Source organism: Macaca mulatta, chromosome 19 (assembly GCF_049350105.2).
Source record: "Macaca mulatta isolate MMU2019108-1 chromosome 19, T2T-MMU8v2.0, whole genome shotgun sequence".
NCBI lineage: Eukaryota > Metazoa > Chordata > Mammalia > Primates > Cercopithecidae > Macaca > Macaca mulatta.
In genome coordinates this window covers 60,045,682-60,065,036 of record NC_133424.1, presented here as the reverse complement: position 1 = coordinate 60,065,036, position 19,355 = coordinate 60,045,682, and the positions used below count along the sequence as shown (strand labels likewise).

Here is a 19,355-nt window from a genome sequence, read left to right as displayed (position 1 = left end):
TTAGCCGCTAGTACCTGTTTAAGTTTAACTGGCCGGGCGCGGTGGCTCACGCCTGTAATCCCAGCACTTTGGGAAGCTGAGGAGGGCTGATCATTTGAGGTAAGGAGTTCGAGACCAGCTTGGCCAACATGGTGAAACCCCATCTCTACTGAAAATACAAAAGTTAGGTGGGCATGGTGGCGGGCACCTGTAATCCCCAGCTACTTGGGGGGCTGAGGCAGGAAAATCACTTGAGCCCGGGAGGTGGAGTTTGCAGTGAGCTGAGATTGCACCACTACACTCCAGCCTGGGTGACAGAGTGAGACTTCGTCTCTAAATAAATAAATAAATTTAGCAAATAAAATAAAGAGTTTAGTTCCTCGGGGTGTTAGCTGCATTTCTGTGCTCACCTGCTGCACGTGGCTAGAGACTGCAGTACTGGGCAGTGCAGGCTGAGTAACACTGCATTTCTGTGCTCACTTGCTGCACGTGGCTAGAGACTGCAGTATTGGGCAGTGCAGGCTGAGTAACACAGGAAGTACTTTTGGATAGTGATGCTCTAGTGCTCTCTCCATCTATTTTTCTGTTTTTTGTTTTATTTTATTTACTTATTTATTTTTGAGATGGAGTCTGGCTTTGTCACCAGGCTGGAGTGCAGTGGCATGATCTCGACTCACTGCAACCTCCGCCTCCCGGGTTCAACAAATTCTCCTGCCTCAGCCTCCTGAGTAGCTGGGACTACAGGCAAATGCCACCACGCCCAGCTAATTTTTGTGGTTTTGATAGAGATGGGGTTTCATTATATTGGTCAGGCTGGTCTTGAACTCCTGACCTCAGGTAATCTGCCCGCCTTGGCCTCCCAAACTGGTGGGTTTACAGGCGTGAGCCACCGTACGTGGCCCCATCTATTTTTTAACTGAATAACTAATTGAAATATATTTAAATATATTGCAGACTAAATGAAATATATTTGTAAATCAGATGGGCATTCAGATTGATCCCTCCCCTCCAAACAACACCACAGTAAATATTATTTATCTATTGTGGATTTACTTCTACTGTCTAGAATCTTATGATAGGTTACTTTCCCAAAGGGTCGTAGCATTTCATAGGAGAATCCCTTGATTCCCCCCCATCCCCACCAGTCATGGAATGATGGCCCTTTTTTTTTTTTTTTTTTTTTTTTGAGATGAAGTCTCACTCTGTTACCCAGGCTGGAGTGCAGTGGCACAATCTTGGCTCGCGGGTCCAAGAGATTCTTGGGCCTCAGCCTCCTGAGTAGCTGGGGTTACAGACACCCGCCACCATGCCCGGCTAATTTTGTTATTTTTAGTAGAGACGGGGTTTCACCATGTTGGCCAGTCTGGTCTCGAACTCCTGACCTCAAGTGATCCGCCCACTTCAGCTTCCCAAAGTGCTGGGATCACAGACGTGAGCCACTGCACCGGGCTGAGAGCATTTCTTTAAAAGAAAAAAAATTAAAAATTGCTTCAGATCCCCAATGTTGACTTAAATTGTTTTAAAACTATTAAGGCATCAATGATGATAGAACAAGGCATAAGTTCCTAAAGCGTACATTTCCTGTGCAGCTATAAAGCCAAAATCAATTTGCAAATTAAATACAAACAAATCTACCAAACCGATGTAATTTGAATTACAAACATTAATTTAATGAGAGGGATACCATTTCCTGAAACTTAACTGCCCCTTGAAACAATTACTTTGCTGACTGCCACCCTGGGCCCTTTTGGGTTTAGCAGGCCCTGTGAGGTCTCAATTCTCCCATCCCTTGTCTCAATTTGAACTGCAGCAAAACCTCCGTTTGTACTGTGATGCCAGCTGGCCTCTAGTAGAGCCCAAAGGCCTTATTATGAGCTAAATCCCCCTCTATCCTCTTCTTGTTAGCCTGAAGCAATTAAAGTAGTCCTTTTTGGCATGAGTGCGATCATAAACACACCCAGGCATTGAAACCACATGGTAGTACTCAGTTACAAGGGAGTCCTCTAATGATCCAGATGTACTGGGTTTTTCTTTTTTTAATTTTTTATTTCGATAGATTTTGGGAGAATAGGTGGTATTCAGTTATATGAGTAAGTTCTTTAGTCATGATTTGTAAGATTTTGGTGCACCCATCACCCAAGCAGTATACACTTAACCCAATTTGTAGTCTTTTATCCCTCACCCCCTCCCACCCTTTCCCCCCTGAGTCCCTAAAGTCCATTGTATCATTTTTATACCGTTAATCCTCACAGCTTAGCTCTCATTTATAAAGTGAGAACATACGATGTTTGATTTCCCATTCCTGAGTTCCTTCACTTAGAAGAAGAATAGTCTCCAGTTCAATCCAGGTTGCTGCGAATGCCATTATTTCGTTCCTTTTTATGGCTGAGTAGTATTCCGTCATATATATATATATATATATATATATATATATATATATATATATTTCTTTATCCACTCCTTGATTGATGGTGGGCATTTGGGCTGGTTCCATATTTTTGCAATTGCAAATCGTGCTGCTCTAAACGTGTGTGCAAGTATCTTTTTCGTATAATGACTTCTTTTCTCTGAGTAGATACTCAGGAGTGGGATTGCTAGATCAAATGGTAGTTCCACTGTTAGTTCTTAAAGGAGTCTCCACACTGTTTTCCATAGTGGCTGTACTAGTTTACATTCCCACCAGCAGTGTAGAAAGGTTTCCTGTTCACCGCATCCATGCCAACATCTGTTATTTTTTGATTTTTTGATTATGGCCGTTCTTGCAGGAGTAAGGTGGTATCATAACCACTGTGGTTTTGATTTGCATTTCCCTGATCGTTACAGATGTTGAGCATTTAAATGAAAACACAAAATGATAAAATTCTTGGAAAGAGTATTTGGGTCCTTGGGAATGTCTGCCGGGTTGCAGGAGACTGTAAACTCTGCCTCGCAAGGACTAGCAGGGAGTTTTGTACCTAGAAGGTGCTAAAACTTGTTGAATTGATTTGTTGACAGAGTAAAAGGAAGCTCAGTATCGGCAGAGGGGGTTTTGCTTTACTGTCTGGAGAAGGATATAAATATCAAAGCATGGCTTTTGGATTTTTGGCTTGCCTGTCTGAGGTAGTAACCCGACCAATTTGTTCTATGGACTATGGGAGTATATTGGAAAGCAGGTGATATGGCCTTGGGGAGTCCAGAGACATTCTTCCCCTGACCCAGCACCTTATGTGTTTTGTAGTTTAATAGGAGCAGTGCAGTATACAGTTTAGTTTATAGGGAATCAGTACTGTGTAACAGGCAAGACCATTAGTGCTAATGTCAAAATATCTGGATTTAAGATCTGGCTGTTAGGTTTTGACTTTGGACAAATTAATCTCTCTTTCCTTATTTGTAAAAGGGAAGTAATACTACAACCTAGGTTTTTGTGAGAAGTAAGTTAATGCATATAAAGCACTTGGTATGATACCCAACGTGGAGAAAGTGCTTAATAAATACGATTTTTAGGCCAGGCGCGGTGGTTCATGGCCTGTAATCCCAGCACTTTGGCAGGCCGAGGCCGGTGGATCACCTGAGGTCAGGAGTTTGAGACCAGCCTGACCAAAATGGTGAAACCCTATCTCTACTAAAAGTACAAAAATTTGCCGGGCATGGTGGTGGGTCCCTGTAATCCCAGCTACTCGGAGGCTGAGACAGGAGAATTACTTGAACCCAGGAGGCAGAGGTTACAGTGAGCCAAGATTGCGCCACTATACTCCAGCCTAGGGGACAGAGCAAGACTCTGTCTCAAAAATATATATATATATTATTTTTATTCACTTGTTTTTATTACTGGGAGATGCAGGAGGAGATGGGTTTTTTCCCATCATGGAGTAGTGAAAACAGTTTATAGCAGCACTGTAGCAGAAACTGTGGAATTGGTGGAATGTGAATTTGGCTTACAGAGCCACACTCCTCTCCCTGATTTTCTGGAAACCCAAAAAGCTCTGAGAATCCTGTGGCATCTCAAATATCATCTGGTGGCCAAACCTGACCTTACATGTTGCTTTTCACAGCCTTTATTTCACGTACGCTGAGTGGTCATAGGTAATGATGCAGAAATAATCATTTGGTTACCAAGTACTGCCCCAAACCCCACTGGAGGTTACTTAAAATACAGGGTATGCATTGATTTACACTTCTAAAACCCCCTCAAATTCTGAAATTCAGTTGGGTCTCAGAGTTGTATATGGGATTACGGTATCTGACTTTAAATTTTTGCTGCCTCAATAGGCTGCATACACACAGACACGCAGATAGACAGATAACATGCAACACAGACATTGCAGGTGCAGTGGTTCTATTACATATCAACATGAAAAGTTATTAGAAAGCAGAAACTGGTGGCCTAGAAATCTAGTCCCAAACTCCCGTTATTCCAATATGCACTAGATTTATTATCAGTGAGTCATGAAGCATTTCTTAAACATCTAGGTGTGAGCAGAATTTTTCACAATAGCCCAAAAATGGAAGCAACCCAAACGTTGATCAACAGGACAGCAGATAAACACAATGTGGTCTCTTTAGACAGGGGAACCTTATTCAGCCCTGGAAAAAATGGAGGAGTGACATGTGCTGCAATATGGGTGAACCTTGAAAACGCTGTGCTTAGTGAAAGAAGCCAGACACAGAAGGTCACAGGTCATCTGATTCCATTTGTGTGAGAGAGCCCTCTGAAGGGGCCATGCTTCTTTGTTTGCATGACTCATAAACTTTTGCTGGAAAACTCGACCTTCTCATTTTTCTCAAGCTTTCATGATTCGAAAACTGGACATTTTGTCGGTTTCTTTGTTTTTGTTTTTGTTTGTTTTTTTGAGATGGAGTCTCAGTCTGTCACACTCTCAACTCACTGCAGACTCCACTTCCCGGATTCAAGCGATTCTCCTGCCTCAGTCTCCTGAGTAGCGGGAATTACAGGTGCACACCACCACACCAAGCTAATTTTTGTATTTTTAGTAGAGACGGGGTTTCACCATGTTGGCCAGGCTGGTCTTGAACAACTGACCTCAAGTTATCCGCCCTCCCAGACCTCCCAAAGTGCAGGGGTTACAGGCTTGAGCCACTGTGCCTGGCCTGTTTTTGTCTTTTTTGGAGACACAGCCTTACTCTGTTGCCCAGGCTGGAGTGCAGTGGCATGATCTTGGCTCGCTGCAGCCTCCACCTCCCGAGTTCAAGCAATTCTCCTGCCTCAGCCTCCCGTGTAGGTGAGATTGCAGGTGCCTGCCACCACAGCCAGCTAATTTTTATTTGTTTGTTTATTTTTTGAGATGGAGTCTTGCTCTGTCACCCAGGCTGGAGTGCAGTGGCGCGATCGCCGCTCACTGCAAGCTCCACCTCCTGGGTTCACGCCATTCTCCTGCCTCAGCCTCCCGAGTAGCTGGGACTACAGGCGCCCGCCACCTCGCCCAGCTATTTTTTTGTATTTTTTAGTAGAGACAGGGTTTCACTGTGTTAGCCAGGATAGTCTCGATCTCCTGACCTCATGATCCGCCCATCTCAGCCTCCCAAAGTGCTGGGATTACAAACTTGAGCCACCAGGCCCGGCCGCTAATTTTTATATTTTTAGTAGGTACGGGGGTTCGCCATGTTGGCCAGGCCAGTCTTGAACTCCTGACCTCAGGTGATCCACCCGCCTTGGCCTCCCAAAGTGCTGGGATTACAGGTGTGAGCCACCGTGCCCAGCGTTTTATGCAATTTTGCATATTGCAGTCTGGTCTTTCTGGGAATGGGATCCTTCCTCTCTTCCCTGTCCTCAGGCTTGGTTGTTGCTGCTTATTGTGGGTTGTAACTGTTTGGTGGCTTTTCTAAGCTATTTTTGTAAAGACTGTGTTCTTTGTGGGGTGTGGTCAGTAGACTGTTCTGTTAGTTTTGTGGTCAGCTAGTGACCTAGCAGAGATCTCCTTAAACTCCTGGAGCAAAAAAAAAAAAACAAAACAGAAAACAAAAACCAAAAAGCTTCCAGTATTTGCAGCGCGGCACTCCTTCCACACTCAGGCAGGCAGTTAACAACCCTACCTTCGCCTTCACTCTGCCTGCAGAGAGCAAAGGTCAGCCAGAGGTGAGAGCTTGGAAGCCTTCTCTGGTCCTTTCCAAACATGTGCCCACCCTGAGATGACGCCTTCTAAATTCCCAGGAATATGTGGAAGCTCTTTTTTTATTCATTTGGGTTTTTAAATTTTTTTAAAAATTAATTAATTATTTTGAGACAGGGTCTCGCTGTGTTGCCCAGACTTGAGTGCTGTGGCGCAATCATAGCTCATTGCAGCCTCCAACTCTCCGGCTCAAGCGATTCACCCTCCTCAGCCTCCCAAGTAGCTGAAACCACAAGCACGTGCCACCATGCCCAGCTAATGAAAAAAATTTTTTTTTCATAGAGACAGGGTCTGACATTGTTATCCAGGTTGGTGTCAAACTCCTGGGCCAAAGTGCTGGGATTACAGGTGTAAGCCACCACACCCAGCCAGAGCTCAGCCTCTGTGTTGTATAGTTTTGTGGGTTTTGACTATGGTATAATGTCAGATATGCGCCATTAGATTATCATGCAAAAATAGTTTCACTCCTCACCCACCAAATCACACAACTGCCAATCTTTTTATTGTCTCTATAGTTTTCCTTTTTCCAGAATGTGATATAGTTGGAGTCTCACAGTATGTAGTCTTGTCTTTTTTTTCAGTATGTAATGTTTTCATACTGGCTTCCTTCACTTAGCAATGTGCATTTAAGGTTCCTCCATGTCATTTTGTGGCTTGATAGCTTATTGTTTTCTATTGCTGAAGAGCATTCCATTGTCTGGATGTTCCACAGTTTGTTGATCCATTCACCTATTGAGGTCTTGATTGCTTCCAGTTTGGGGCAGTTATGAACAAAGCTGCTATAAACATGTGTGTGCAGGCTTTTGTGGGGACTGAAGTTTTCAGCTCAGTTGGGTGGATGCCTAGGAGTATAGTTGCTGGATTGTATGATAAGATTTTATACATATATATATTACAATCATCAAATAGATGCAGAAAAAAATACTATATTTAGCTTTATAAGAAACTGCCATTGTGGATTTTTTTTTTTTTTTTTTTTGAGACAGAATTTTGCCCTTGTCTCCTAGGCTGGAGTGCAGTGGCACAATCTCGGCTCATTGCAACCTCCGCCGCCCAGGTTCAAGTGATTCTCCTGCCTGAGCCTTCCAAGTAGCTGGGATTACAGGCACCTGCCACCATGCCCAGCTAATTTTTGAGTTTTTAGTAGAGACGCAGTTTCGCCACTTTGGCCATGCTGGTCTCAAACTCCTGATGTCAGGTGATTCACCTGCCTCAGCCTCCCAAAATGCTGGGATAACAGGCATGAACCACTGCACCTGGTTTATTTTTCAAAGCCTTTATTTCTAACTTCCCAGCTTTTCCTCCCTGGCGTTCAGCATGTCAATTGTTTGCCCCAGTCAATATCTTTTGTGCCAGGCTGCAGCGTCTAGTTCATTTGACTTTAATGTTTGTAACAAACGCCCTGCACATAGCCACACTGCACCCCAGAGAGTTCCAAGTTAGGCACAAAAAAGGCAAGATCTTTGCATTAGGCTTTCAGGGAGCCATTGACAGGTCAGACAGACAGACAACCACTGTTCAGTGATTCTTGTGCCTCAGCCTCCTGACCTCAGGTGATCTGCCCACCTCGGCCTCCCAAAGTGCTGGGATTACAGTCATGAGCCACTGTGCCTGACCCAGTCTTTTATTTCTCACAGATCTATTCAGAAATTCTGTTTCTTGGCCAGGCGCGGTGGCTTACGCCTATAATCCCAGCACTGTGGGAAGCTGAGGCAGGTGGATCATAGTGTCTCCTGACACTGTTCAAGATCAGCCTGGCCAAGATGGTGAAACCCGTCTCTACTAAAAATACAAAACAAAATTAGCTGGTCCTGGTGGTGGGTGCCTGTAATCCCAGCTACTCGGGAGGCTGAGGCAGAGAATTGCTTAAACCCAGGAGGCGGAGGATGCAGCAAGCCGAGATTGCGCCACTGCACTCCAGCCTGGGCGACAGAGCGAAACTCCATCTCAAAAAAAAAAGAAAGAAATTCTGTTTCTTCTTGAGTCAGTTTTGGTAATTTGTATATTTCTAGCAATTTGCCTATTTTAATCTGTTATCTAATATGTTGTATCTAATTTAAATAACTAAGTTAATGTATCTAAGTTATCTAATTTTTAAATTGTCTGAATACAGTTGTTTATAGTATTCTTTTATAATCCTTTTTATTTTTTCTAAGGTCATTAGAGATGTGTTTCCTCTTTAATTCCTAATTACAGTACTATGAGTCTTTTCTCTCTTTTCCCTGCAGTATTTTAAAGTAAACTCTACTCCCCCAACCCCCGCCACCCATTTTGGGGGGAATAAATTCTACTAGTTTAGATGTTATATGGTTTATTTTTCTTCTCTTGGTGGTTACACTTAGATTCTTCTAGTGTGCAAACTTAAAAGCATGAAGTTATCATCATCTCTTTTTTTTTTCCCAAATGACTCAAAACTTTTAGTCATTTTTTGGACCAGCGTCTATAAGGTAGATTCTTAGGCCTTGTGTGTAAAAGTCTATAGGCTCCCAGGCTGAAGTGATCGTCCTGCCTCAGCCTTCTGAATAGCTGGGACTACAGATAGATGCCACCATGCTTGGCTATTATTTTAATTTTAATTTTTTTTTTTTTTTGAGATGGAGTCTTGCTCTGTCGCCCAGGCTGGAGTGCAGTGGCGCGATCTCGGCTCACTGCAAACTCCGCCTCCCAGGTTCACGCCATTCTCCTGCCTCAGCCTTGTGAGTAGCTGGGACTACAGGCGCCCGCCACCACTCCTGGCTACTTTTTTGTATTTTTTAATAGAGACGGGGTTTCACTATGGTCTCGATCTACTGACCTTGTGATCCGCCCACCTCGGCCTCCCAAAGTGCTGGGATTACAGGCGTGAGCCACCGCGCCTGGCTATTTTAATTTTTTATAGAAGCCAGTCTTGCTGTGTTGCCCAGGCTGCTCTCAAACTCTTGGCCTCAAGCAATCGTCCCTCCTCTGCCTCCCAAAGTGTTGAGGTTACAGGTGTGAACCCTGGCACCCAGCCTCCTCCCTCCCTCTCTCATGCCTGTATGTTGAGCTCAGTGCTGGCTGACTTGTCCTTAGTCCATTGATGATATTCTTATTCTTATCTTCGAGGCTTGTTTCTGTTGAGAAGTTTGCCATCAGGGTAATTGTCATTCTTTTGTAGACTTGTAGAATGCTCGGCTTTGTTATCTCTCACTGTGCTATTTTTTTCTAGTTCTTGGGGGTGCTTTTCTAGACTTGCGTGAAGCTTTTCTTTTCATTTATTTAGTTTTCCTGTGGATAGTTCAGCTCTTCCAGGGCACCAGGCCTCCACTGCCTGGGAACTCAAGGCCCTGTTTCCTTCTCCCACATGTCTGTTATCATCCCAGGTCCCAGCCTCCAGGGCAGCATTCGATAATACAGAATATGAGCCATATATAATCTAAATTTCCTAGAAGCCACATTATAAAGATAAGTAGATGAAATTAACTTTAATAACATGTTGCATTTAGCCCATTATATAGAAAATATTATCATTGCAGGCTGGGCGCAGTGGCTCACACCTGTAATCCCACCACTTTGGGAGGCCAAGGCAGGTAGATCACCTGAGGTCAGGAGTTTGAGACCAGCCTGGGAATCACGGTGAAACCCCATCTCTACTAAAAATACAAAAATTATCTGGGTGTGGTGGCATGCGCCTGTAGTCAGTCCCAGCTACTCGGGATGCTAAGGCAGGAGAATCACTTGAACCTGGGAGGCGGAGGTTGCAGTGAGCTGAGATCCCGCCACTGTACTCCAGCCTGGGTGACAGAATGAGACTCCATCTCAAAAAAAAAAAAAAAAAAAAAAAATTATCATTCCACATTTAATCTATATAGAAACTTATTAAATTGACATTTTTTTGGTACTAAGTTTTCCAAATCCAGGTTATATTTTATACTCACAGCCTGTCCCAATTCAGGCCAATCACATTTCAAGTGCTTCACAGGGCCATGTGTGTTGGTTCATGCCTGTAATCCCAGCACTTTGGGAGGCCAAGGTGGGAGGATCACATGAGCCTAGGAGTTCAAGACAAGCCTGGGCACCATAGTGAGACCCCATATCTTAAATAAATATATTATCCATTTTTGATTTGATATCAGTAAAAAATGAAAAGAAAAATCAAGTACTTCATAGCCACATGGAGCTAGTGGCCACCATATTGGACAAATGGCTCTAGGCCCTGTATCTGATTCTGATTTTCCCCTGGGGCCTACGTGAGCTTACACTTCCAGCATTGAGTTTTCTTGTTGCTGCTGGCACTTGGGATTTTTCCTGTCTTTTGACGGAGGCTATATGTTAAAAAATTATCTTTTGTTATACATGTATATGTTTATAGCTGGAGGAAGAGGTCAGTTCAGTCCACCATGTTGCTGGAAGTACTTTTACTTCTTCCTCACAACAACCTTGTGAAGGAGGTACTCTTACACCCAGTTTACAGATGAGGCACCTGGGGCTCGTGGAGCTTAAGTGACTTGCACAAAGCCACATGACTGTTATGGGGCAGAGAACAGACCCAGATCGAGGTCTGCTTGAATTGCAAGTCTGTGCTCTGCCCACAATGCTGTTTTGCCACCTAATAACCTTCATTCTTCCTGCTTCATTTTCAGGAATTAGTTGCCATCAAGGGCTCTCTCCTCCCTGTTTCCTTACATGGTTCTGCTTATCCGGAGAGTAGCTCTTGGCCAAGACCTGGCAGTGGAGAGCCATGGACCAGTACAGCCTTGGAGACGAGGGTGCCCTCCCATCAGAAATGCACCTCCCTTCATTTTCAGAGAGCCAAGGGCTCAACTGCAGTGACACCCTCAACCGGGATCTGGGTCCCAACACGCGAGACCTGCTCTATGCTGGCCTGAGTGGTTTGGACCCGGACCCCAACCTCCCAACGCCTGACATGTCCAGCGAGGTGCTGGAGGACAACTTAGACACCCTGTCCCTGTACTCGGGGAAGGACAGTGATTCTGTGAAGCTGCTGGAGGAGTATGCAGATTCGGAGTCTCAGGCATCCTTACAAGGTGAGGCTGTCACCTGGGTAGAAAGGCCCTGCAGAATGTTCGACAGTTTCTGTGGCCAGCTAGGGACTGATTCTGCATGGATTGGTTAAGAAAATTTTTTCTCCTACAGGTGACTTAGGGAACAGTCACCTTTTTTCCTACTTGGGAATTGTTTCCCAATTCTTTTTTTGTTTTGTTTTGTTTTGTTTTAGGCAGAGTATAGTGGTACGATCTCGGCTCACTGCAACCTCTGGCTCCCGGGTTCAAGTGATTCTCCTGCCTCAGCCTCCCAAGTAGCTGGGATTACAGGCGCCCACCACCACGCCCGGCTAATTTTTGTATTTTTAGTAGAGAGGGGGTTTCATCATATTGGCCAGGCTGGTCTTGAACTCCTGACCTCAACTGATCCTCCCACCTCGGCCTCCCAAAGTAGTGTGATTACAGGCATGAGCCACCACTCTCGGCACCCAATTCTTAGTAAAGGAAACAGAACACTCATTCTAGGGAATAATGTTCAGAAACTTAGGTGTTTGGGGATATCCTTATCTTTTGTGTAGTGTGTGGGCAGATGTTAGCATTTACTAAAGACTTTCCTTCCCATTACCACACCCTAGAGGCTGATTTCACATTTCCAGAATGAACTGGGGTCCTGTCCCTTCTGATCTTTAGTTGTCAGACCTTCTTAGACCCCAGTGTCTTTATCCATAAAGCAGGTGGACAATAACATCCTCTCTGCCTCCCCACAGAGTGAAACGAAAGAAGGAACTATTGTAAACACAATTCATAGACCTTAAAGCACTGGAGAGATATTCGTTGTTGTTTTTTGTTTTTTGTTTGTTTTTTTTTTTTTGAGACGGAGTCTCTCTCTGTCGCCTAGACTGGAGTGCAGTGGCACAATCTTGGCTCACTGCAACCTCTGCCTCCTAGGTTCAAGTGATTCTCCTGCCTCAGCCTCCTGAGTAGCTGGGATTACAAGTGTGTGCCACCATGCCCAGCTAACTTTTGTATTTTTAGTAGAGAAGGGGTTTTACTATGTTTCCCAGTCTGGTCTCAAAGTCCTGAGCTCAAGCAATCTGCCCACCTTGGCCTCCCAAAGTGCTTGGGACTACAGGTGTGAGCCACCATGCCTGACCTCACTTGTAAATTTTTAAACACATAGGTGAAGTCAGACATACATAGTCTTGCAGAGATAATATTATGTATGTAATTTCATTTAAGTTGTAAGAGTTGGTGTATTTGCTTTCATATTGAAGGTAGACCTTCATACTGAGGGTCACTGAAATAGCTATTCCATTGGACTGTTAGACCATATTCTTGCTGTTTGGACTGTTAAAGTGTTTCTGTGAACAACTTTGTACATGTTGAGTTTCCTTTTGGATTAGTTCTTTGAATATTTTCCTCAAAGTCAGTTTACCCAGACGGAGCATTAAATAATTTTATAGCTCTGGCCAGACATGGTGGCTCATGCCTATAATCCTAACACTTTGGGAGGCTGAGGCGGGCAGATCACACCACTGCACTCCAGCCTGGCGAAAGAGCAAGACTCCATCTCAAAAAAAAAAAAAAAAAAAAAAAAGGCCAGGCGCGGTGGCTGACGTCTGTAATCCCAGCACTTTGGGAGGCCGAGGCGGGCGGATCACGAGGTCAGGAGATCGAGACCGTCCTGGCTAACATGGTGAAACCCCCATCTCTACTAAAAATACAAAAAATTAGCCGGGCGTGGCGGCGGGCACCTGTAGTCCCAGCTACTCAGGAGGCTGAGGCAGGAGAATGGTGTGAACCCAGCAAGCGGAGCTTGCAGTGAGCAGAGATCGCGCCACTGCACTCCAGCCTGGGCGACAGAGCAAGACTCTGTCTCAAAAAAAAAAAAAGCATTAACCTGGCATGGTGGTGGGTGCCTGTAATCCCAGCTACTCGGGAGGCTGAGGCAGGAGAATTGCTTGAATCTGGGAGGTGGAGGTTACAGTGAGCTGAGTCATTGTACTCCAGGCTGGGCAACAAAGTAAGACTCTGTCTCAACAAATAAATAAATGTTAAAAAACTATAGAGCCCTTATAACACTGTTTTCTAAGAAGATGAAGTGACTTCCCAGGCTAGTGCCTCTGTTTGCCTGTTTTTCAGTGTCCTAGGCAATTTTTTAAAAATTTATTTTATTTTATTAATTAGTTAAGTTATTTATTTATTTATTTTTTGAGACGGAGTCTTGCTCTGTCACCAGGTTAGAGTGCAGTGGCGCAATCTTGGCTCACTGCAACCTCTGCCTCCCGGGTTCAAGCGATTCTCCTGCCTCAGCCTCCCGAGTAGCTGGGATTACAGGCGCCCGCCACCGTGCCTGGCTAATTTTTGTATTTTTAGTAGACGTGGGGTTTCACCATCTTGGCCAGACTGGTCTCGAACTCCTGACCTCATGATCCACCCTCCTCAGCCTCCCAAAGTGCTGAGATTACAGGCATAAGCTACCGTGCCCAGCCTCCTTGCCAATTTTTAGAAATGTTTTGTTTTCTAGTTTAATAGTTGCTTTAATAGGCATTTTAAAGTGACTGAATAGGGCTAAGGACTTTCACCTGAGGGAGCCCAGTTTCTCCTTGTTTGAACTATTGGAGTTATTTGACTACTCATTATAGTAATTGCTCAGAGGACAAAGATGAAGGCCAAGCAAGTTCCATGACAAATGGCCATAGGCAGGATTGGGAGGAGAGTCTAGGCCTCAAGACTCCCAGCCCAGTTTCCCTTCTGCTGTGTCTGTCACACTGCATCTCATGAGCCACAGAGAATTTGCACGTTTGGATCCTTTAGAGCAGCCTCCTGCTTTTCCCATGCCCTGGCCCATTGAATTCTTGGGTCCCATCTCCATAGCATCCCTGATAAACAATTATTTCTAAACTTGCCACCTTGGCTGAGTGCAGTAGCTCACACACTTTGTAATCCCAGCACTTTGGGAGGCTGAGGTGGGATGATTGCTTGAGGCCAGAAGTTTCAGACCAGCCTGGCCAACATGGCAAAACCCCGTCTCTACTAAAAATACAAGAATTAGCCTGGCATGGTGGCAGGCGTCTATAATCCCAGCTACTCAGGAGGCTGAGGCAGGAGAATCACTTGAACCCGGGAGGCAGAGGTTGCAGTGAGCCAAGATGGCACCATTACACTCTAGCCTGGGCAACAGAATGAGGCTCCATCTCAATAAACAAACAAACAGGCCGGGCGCGGTGGCTCAAGCCTGTAATCCCAGCACTTTGGGAGGCCGAGACGGGCGGATCACGAGGTCAGGAGTTCGAGACCATCCTGGCTAACACGGTGAAACCCCGTCTCTACTAAAAAATACAAAAAACTAGCCGGGCGAGGTGGTGGGCGCCTGTAGTCCCGGCTACTCGGGAGGCTGAGGCAGGAGAATGGCGTAAAAACCCGGGAGGCGGAGCTTGCAGTGAGCTGAGATCCGGCCACTGCACTCCACCCTGGGCGACAGAGCGAGACTCCGTCTCAAAAAACAAACAAACAAACAAACAAACAAACTTGCCAACTCATAAGGCAGTTTAAGCCAGGTGCTATGTATGGTTCACGCCTGTAATCCCAGCACTTTGGGAGGCAAGTCAGGAGGATTGCGTGAGTCCAGGAGATTGAGACCAACCTGGGCAACATAGTGAGACCCTGTCTCTACAACAAATAACAATTTAAAAATTAGCTGGCAGTGGTGGTGGCCCATATAGTCCCAGCTGCTCAGGAGGCTGAGGTGGGAGGATCACGTGAGCCCAAGACTTAGAGACTGCAATAAGCTGTGATCACACCATTGTACTCCAGCCTGGGTGACAGAATAAAACCCTGTCTCAAGAAATAAAATTAAAAATTAGGTGGGCATGGTGGTGTGCACCTGTAGTCTCACCTGCTTGGGAGGCTGAGTCAGAAGGACTGCTCACGCCCAGGAGTTCAAGGCTGCAGTGAGCTATGATTGCGTCTGTGAATAACCCCTGCACTCTAGCCTGGACAACATATTGAGACCCCCATCTCTATTAAGAAAATAATAAGAAATAAGAAATTTCAAAGGCAGGCCGGGCTCGGTGGCTCATACCTGTAATCCCAACACTTTGGGAGGCCGAGGTGGGTGGATCACCTGAGGCCAGAAGTTCGTGACCAGCCTGGCCAACATGGTAAAACCCCATCTCTACTGAAAATACAAAAGTTAGTTGGGCATGGTGGTGGGTATCTGTAGTCCCAGCTACTGAGGAGGCTGAGGCTTGAACCTGGGAGGCAGAGGTTGCAGTGAGCCGAGATTGCGCCACTGCACTTCAGCCTGGGCAACAGAGTAAGACTCAGTCTCAAAAAAAAAGGCAATCTAATGCACCTTTCAGATCAATCTAAAAAGTAGAAAAATCTTTTTTTTTTTTTTTTTTTTTTTGGAGACGGAGTCTCACGCTGTTGCCCAGGCTGGAGTGCAGTGGCGCGATCTCGGCTCACTGCAAGCTCCGCCTCCCGGGTTCCCGCCATTCTCCTGCCTCAGCCTCCTGAGTAGCTGGGACTACAGGCGCCCGCCACCGCGCCCGGCTAATTTTTTGTATTTTTAGTAGAGACGGGGTTTCACTGTGGTCTCGATCTCCTGACCTTGTGATCCGCCCGCCTCGGCCTCCCAAAGTGCTGGGATTACAGGCTTGAGCCACCGCGCCCGGCCTGAAAAATCTTTTATTATTCCTTCATCTAACATACAGTTATTGAGTGCCTATAGGTGCCAAAATGGGAACTCTAGCACCTGAGAACACAGCAGTGAGCGAGGCTAAGTCCTTGCATGCATGGCCCTATGTTTCCAGTGGTGTGAGGTCAGCTTCCCTTTAATTTTCATTCACCAAGCCTAGCTCTGTCCCTTGGAGCAAGATAGAAGCAGTCTGCCATCTCCTGTGTACACTGGCCCTTCAGATATTTGAGGATATCTGCCCTCTCCAAACTGAATATTCCCAGTTCCTTTAGCTATTCCTTGGGCTATGTGATTCATAACTATGTATTTTATCATTTTATCCAAGGGATACATAAAATGTAAACAATTTACCTATACAAAAAGAGGAAAATAAAACCAGCTCATAATCCTGCTAGTCCATCTGATTCTCTCTTTCTTTCTTCCTTTCTTCCTGTCTTCCTTTCTCTCTCTCTCTCTCTCTCTCTCTCTCTCTCTCTCTCTCTCTCTCTCTCTCTCGTCCCGCTGTGTTGCCCAGGCTGGAGTGCAGTGGTGCGATCTCAGCAGCTTCTGCCTCCTGGGTTCAAGCAGTTCTCGTGCCTCAGCCTCCCAGATAGCTGGGATTACAGGCACACACCACCATGCCCAGCTAATTTTTGTATTTTTGGTAGAGACAGGGTTTCACCTTGTTCGCCAGGCTCGTCCTGAACTCCTGATGTCAAATGATCGACCTGCCTCGGCCTCTCAAAGTGCTGGGATTACAGGTGTGAACTACCATGCCCAACCCAGATATTAGGTTGTTTATAAAATTTCACCAGGAAAAGCAATATGACACTTTACTCCCTTGCAGCTAGATCTTTGTACAAAGCTACATTTATTTCCTTATGTGAAAACCCCAAAAACAGAATTGGGTATGTGCAAGGATTTCCACTTTTCCAAGGGTTTGGATAATTTATTTCTTTTTTTTTTTTTTTTTTTTTTTTTTTTTGAGGCGGAGTCTGGCACTCTTGCCCATACTGGAGTGCAGTGGCCCGATCTCGGCTCACTGCAAGCTCCGCCTCCTGGATTCACGCCATTCTCCTGCCTCAGCCTCCCAAGTAGCTGGGACTACAGGCGCCCGCCACCTCGCCCGGCTAGTTTTTTTGTATTTTTTAGTAGAGACGGGGTTTCACCATGTTAGCCAGGATGGTCTCGATCTCCTGACCTCGTGATCCGCCCGTCTCGGCCTCCCAAAGTGCTGGGATTACAGGCTTGAGCCACCGCGCCCGGCCTTGGATAATTTATTTCTAATTGCCCTTCCAAGAGTACCAGGTGATGGTGTGGTCGTAAAGCCCAGCCCATTGCGGTCACACTGCTCTGGAAGGGCTTCAGCCTGCAGTCATCCCTCCACGCGTGGCACCGAGTCCGGGTGCTGTCCTGCAGGGCTTCTGTTCCCCTCACCTGCTCCTGAACCTTGTTTACTTTGTGTGGAGCAAGAGTTCCTGTGCGGCACTTCCAAGGCCACCATGGCTCTAAGAGGTGTGGAGTGCTTTAGCCGCGCTTTTCGCTTGGTTTCCTTGGCTGTGTATAACCTGTGCTTTCTCCCTCTGTGTAGACCTGGGGCTAGGTGTGCTTAAGGCTAAAGAGGCTGATGAAGGAGGAAGGGCCACCTCGGGGAGTGCCAGGAAAGGAAAGCGGCAGCACAGTTCCCCTCAAAACCCACTTCTGGACTGCAGCCTGTGCGGGAAGGTGTTCAGCAGCGCCAGTTCTCTGAGCAAGCACTACCTGACGCACAGCCAGGAAAGGAAGCACGTCTGCAAAATCTGCAGCAAGGCCTTTAAGCGCCAGGACCACCTGTATGTAGGAGTCTGGTCAGAAAAACGTCTGTTCAGGGGCTGGGGGTGGGGACGTGTTCCTGGGTCTTCTTCCTGTCCTCCCAGATCAACCTGTCTCATCCTCTGTTGGGTTTTCCAGATGTGTATAACCTCTGCTCAGCCACAGCCACAGCCCCTCCATTCTCTTTTTTTTTTTTTTTTTTTGTCTGTCATCCAGGCTGGAGTGTAGTGGCATGATCTCAGCTCACTGCAACCTCCGCCTCCTGGGTTCAAGTGATTCTTCTGCCTCAGCCTCCTGAGTAGCTGGGATTACAGGCTCCTGCCACCATGCCCGGTTAATTTTTGTATTATTTTTAGTAGAGACAGGGTTTCACCATGTTGGCCAGACTGGTCTTGAACTCCTGACCTCAAGTGATCCTCCTGCCTCAGCCTCCCAAAGTGCTGGGATTACAGGTGTGAGCCACCACACCCCACCCACTCTGTTCTTACACCATCAGAGTGCAGGGAAGAGAGTGGGTGCTGTTCCAGTCCCTAAATTAATACCTGTGGGGAAGCCACTGCTTCTGTTTGCAGACGGGCCCCTTATGGGTTAAAAACACCTAACAACTGGCTCCTGAGTCAATTGTGTTATGGGAGGAGTTGGGCTAACTTTATAGAGCTATGTCCTTACTCTCTGGTAGGTGTCTAAGGAAAGGGGATCAGCGTTCTCTGTGTGTTGATATAGCACAGGACATGAAAGATGAGACACCTGCTTCTAGAACATGGCAATGGAGCATTAACCCTTGTTTTTCTTTCCTTTTTTCCTTTTTTTTTTTTTTTTTTTTTTTGAGACGGAGTCTTGCTCTGTCATACAGGCTGGAGTGCAGTGGCTTTATCTCGGTTCACGGCAACCTTTACCTCCCTGGTTCAAGCGATTCTCCTGCCTCAGCCTCCCGAGCAGCTGGGACTACAGGTGCTCGCCACCCTGCCCAGCTAATTTTTGTATTTTTAGTAAAGATGGGGTTTCACTATATTGGCCAGGCTGGTCTGAAACTCCTGACCTTGTGATCCACCCACCTCGGCCTCCCAAAATGCTGGGTTTACAAGCATGAGCCACTGCGCCTGGCCCTAGCCTTGTTTTTCTTTTTTTTGTTGTTTTTTTGTTTGTTTGTTTGCTTTTTTCTTTTTTAAAAAACTCATTCTGTTCCTTTTAACTTAAAAAGTGTCAGGAGCAAATTTCCTTTTTTTTTTTGGACAGTCTTGTTCTGTCACTCAGGCTGGAGTGCAGTGGTGTGGTGTGATCTCAGCTCACTGCAGCCTCTGCCTTCTGGGTTCAAGCGATTTTCCTGCCTCATCCTCTTGAGTAGCTGGGACTACAGGCATGCACTACCATGCCTGGCTAATTTTTGTATTTTTAGTAGAGACAGGGTTTCTCCATATTGGCCAGGAGTCTAGAACTCCTGGCCTCAAGTGATCTGCGTGACTCAGCTTCCCGAAAGTGCTGGGATTACAGGTGTGAGCCACCGCTTAATGTCTTGGAAATGATAAGCTTGTCTTGCCTGTGGGGGAAGGAAAGACATTTTTCAAACCAGGAGACCTGCAAGTGGGAGATGAAAGTACCTTGCATTCTTACCGTGCTCCTCCCTTTCACAAGGGGCTTTGACTAATCCATCTTTCATCTTATCCTCTCACCCACACCTACCCCAGGAAAAGGAGCCGATTTGCTCATGTCACAAGTTGGTAACAGCTGGGAGTAGAACTTAGTCTCCTGATTCCCTCTGTTGCTTCCCTCAGACAGAGGCCGAGGGTGAGCCTTTGGGGAAAGACTTTATGA

The 19,355-nt window shown here is 46.0% G+C and overlaps 1 protein-coding gene across 7 annotated transcripts in view; it reads left to right on the top strand.

The window, feature by feature from the left end:
* Nucleotides 1-19,355, top strand: part of ZNF541 (zinc finger protein 541) — a 53,682-nt gene that overhangs the window by 7,486 nt on the left and 26,841 nt on the right. For 5 of the 7 annotated variants that reach the window (XR_013409945.1, XM_077980473.1, XM_077980471.1 and 2 more), the window contains exons 3-4: nt 10,688-11,092; nt 17,323-17,563. Coding sequence is in view for 4 of the 7 variants with exons in the window: in XM_077980473.1 (XP_077836599.1) it covers nt 10,786-11,092; nt 17,323-17,563 (548 nt within the window). In the remaining 3 variants the exon portion in view is untranslated. The remainder of the gene's footprint in view (nt 1-10,687; nt 11,093-17,322; nt 17,564-19,355) is intronic. The other 2 variants (XM_028838980.2, XM_077980474.1) reach the window with 1 other exon arrangement.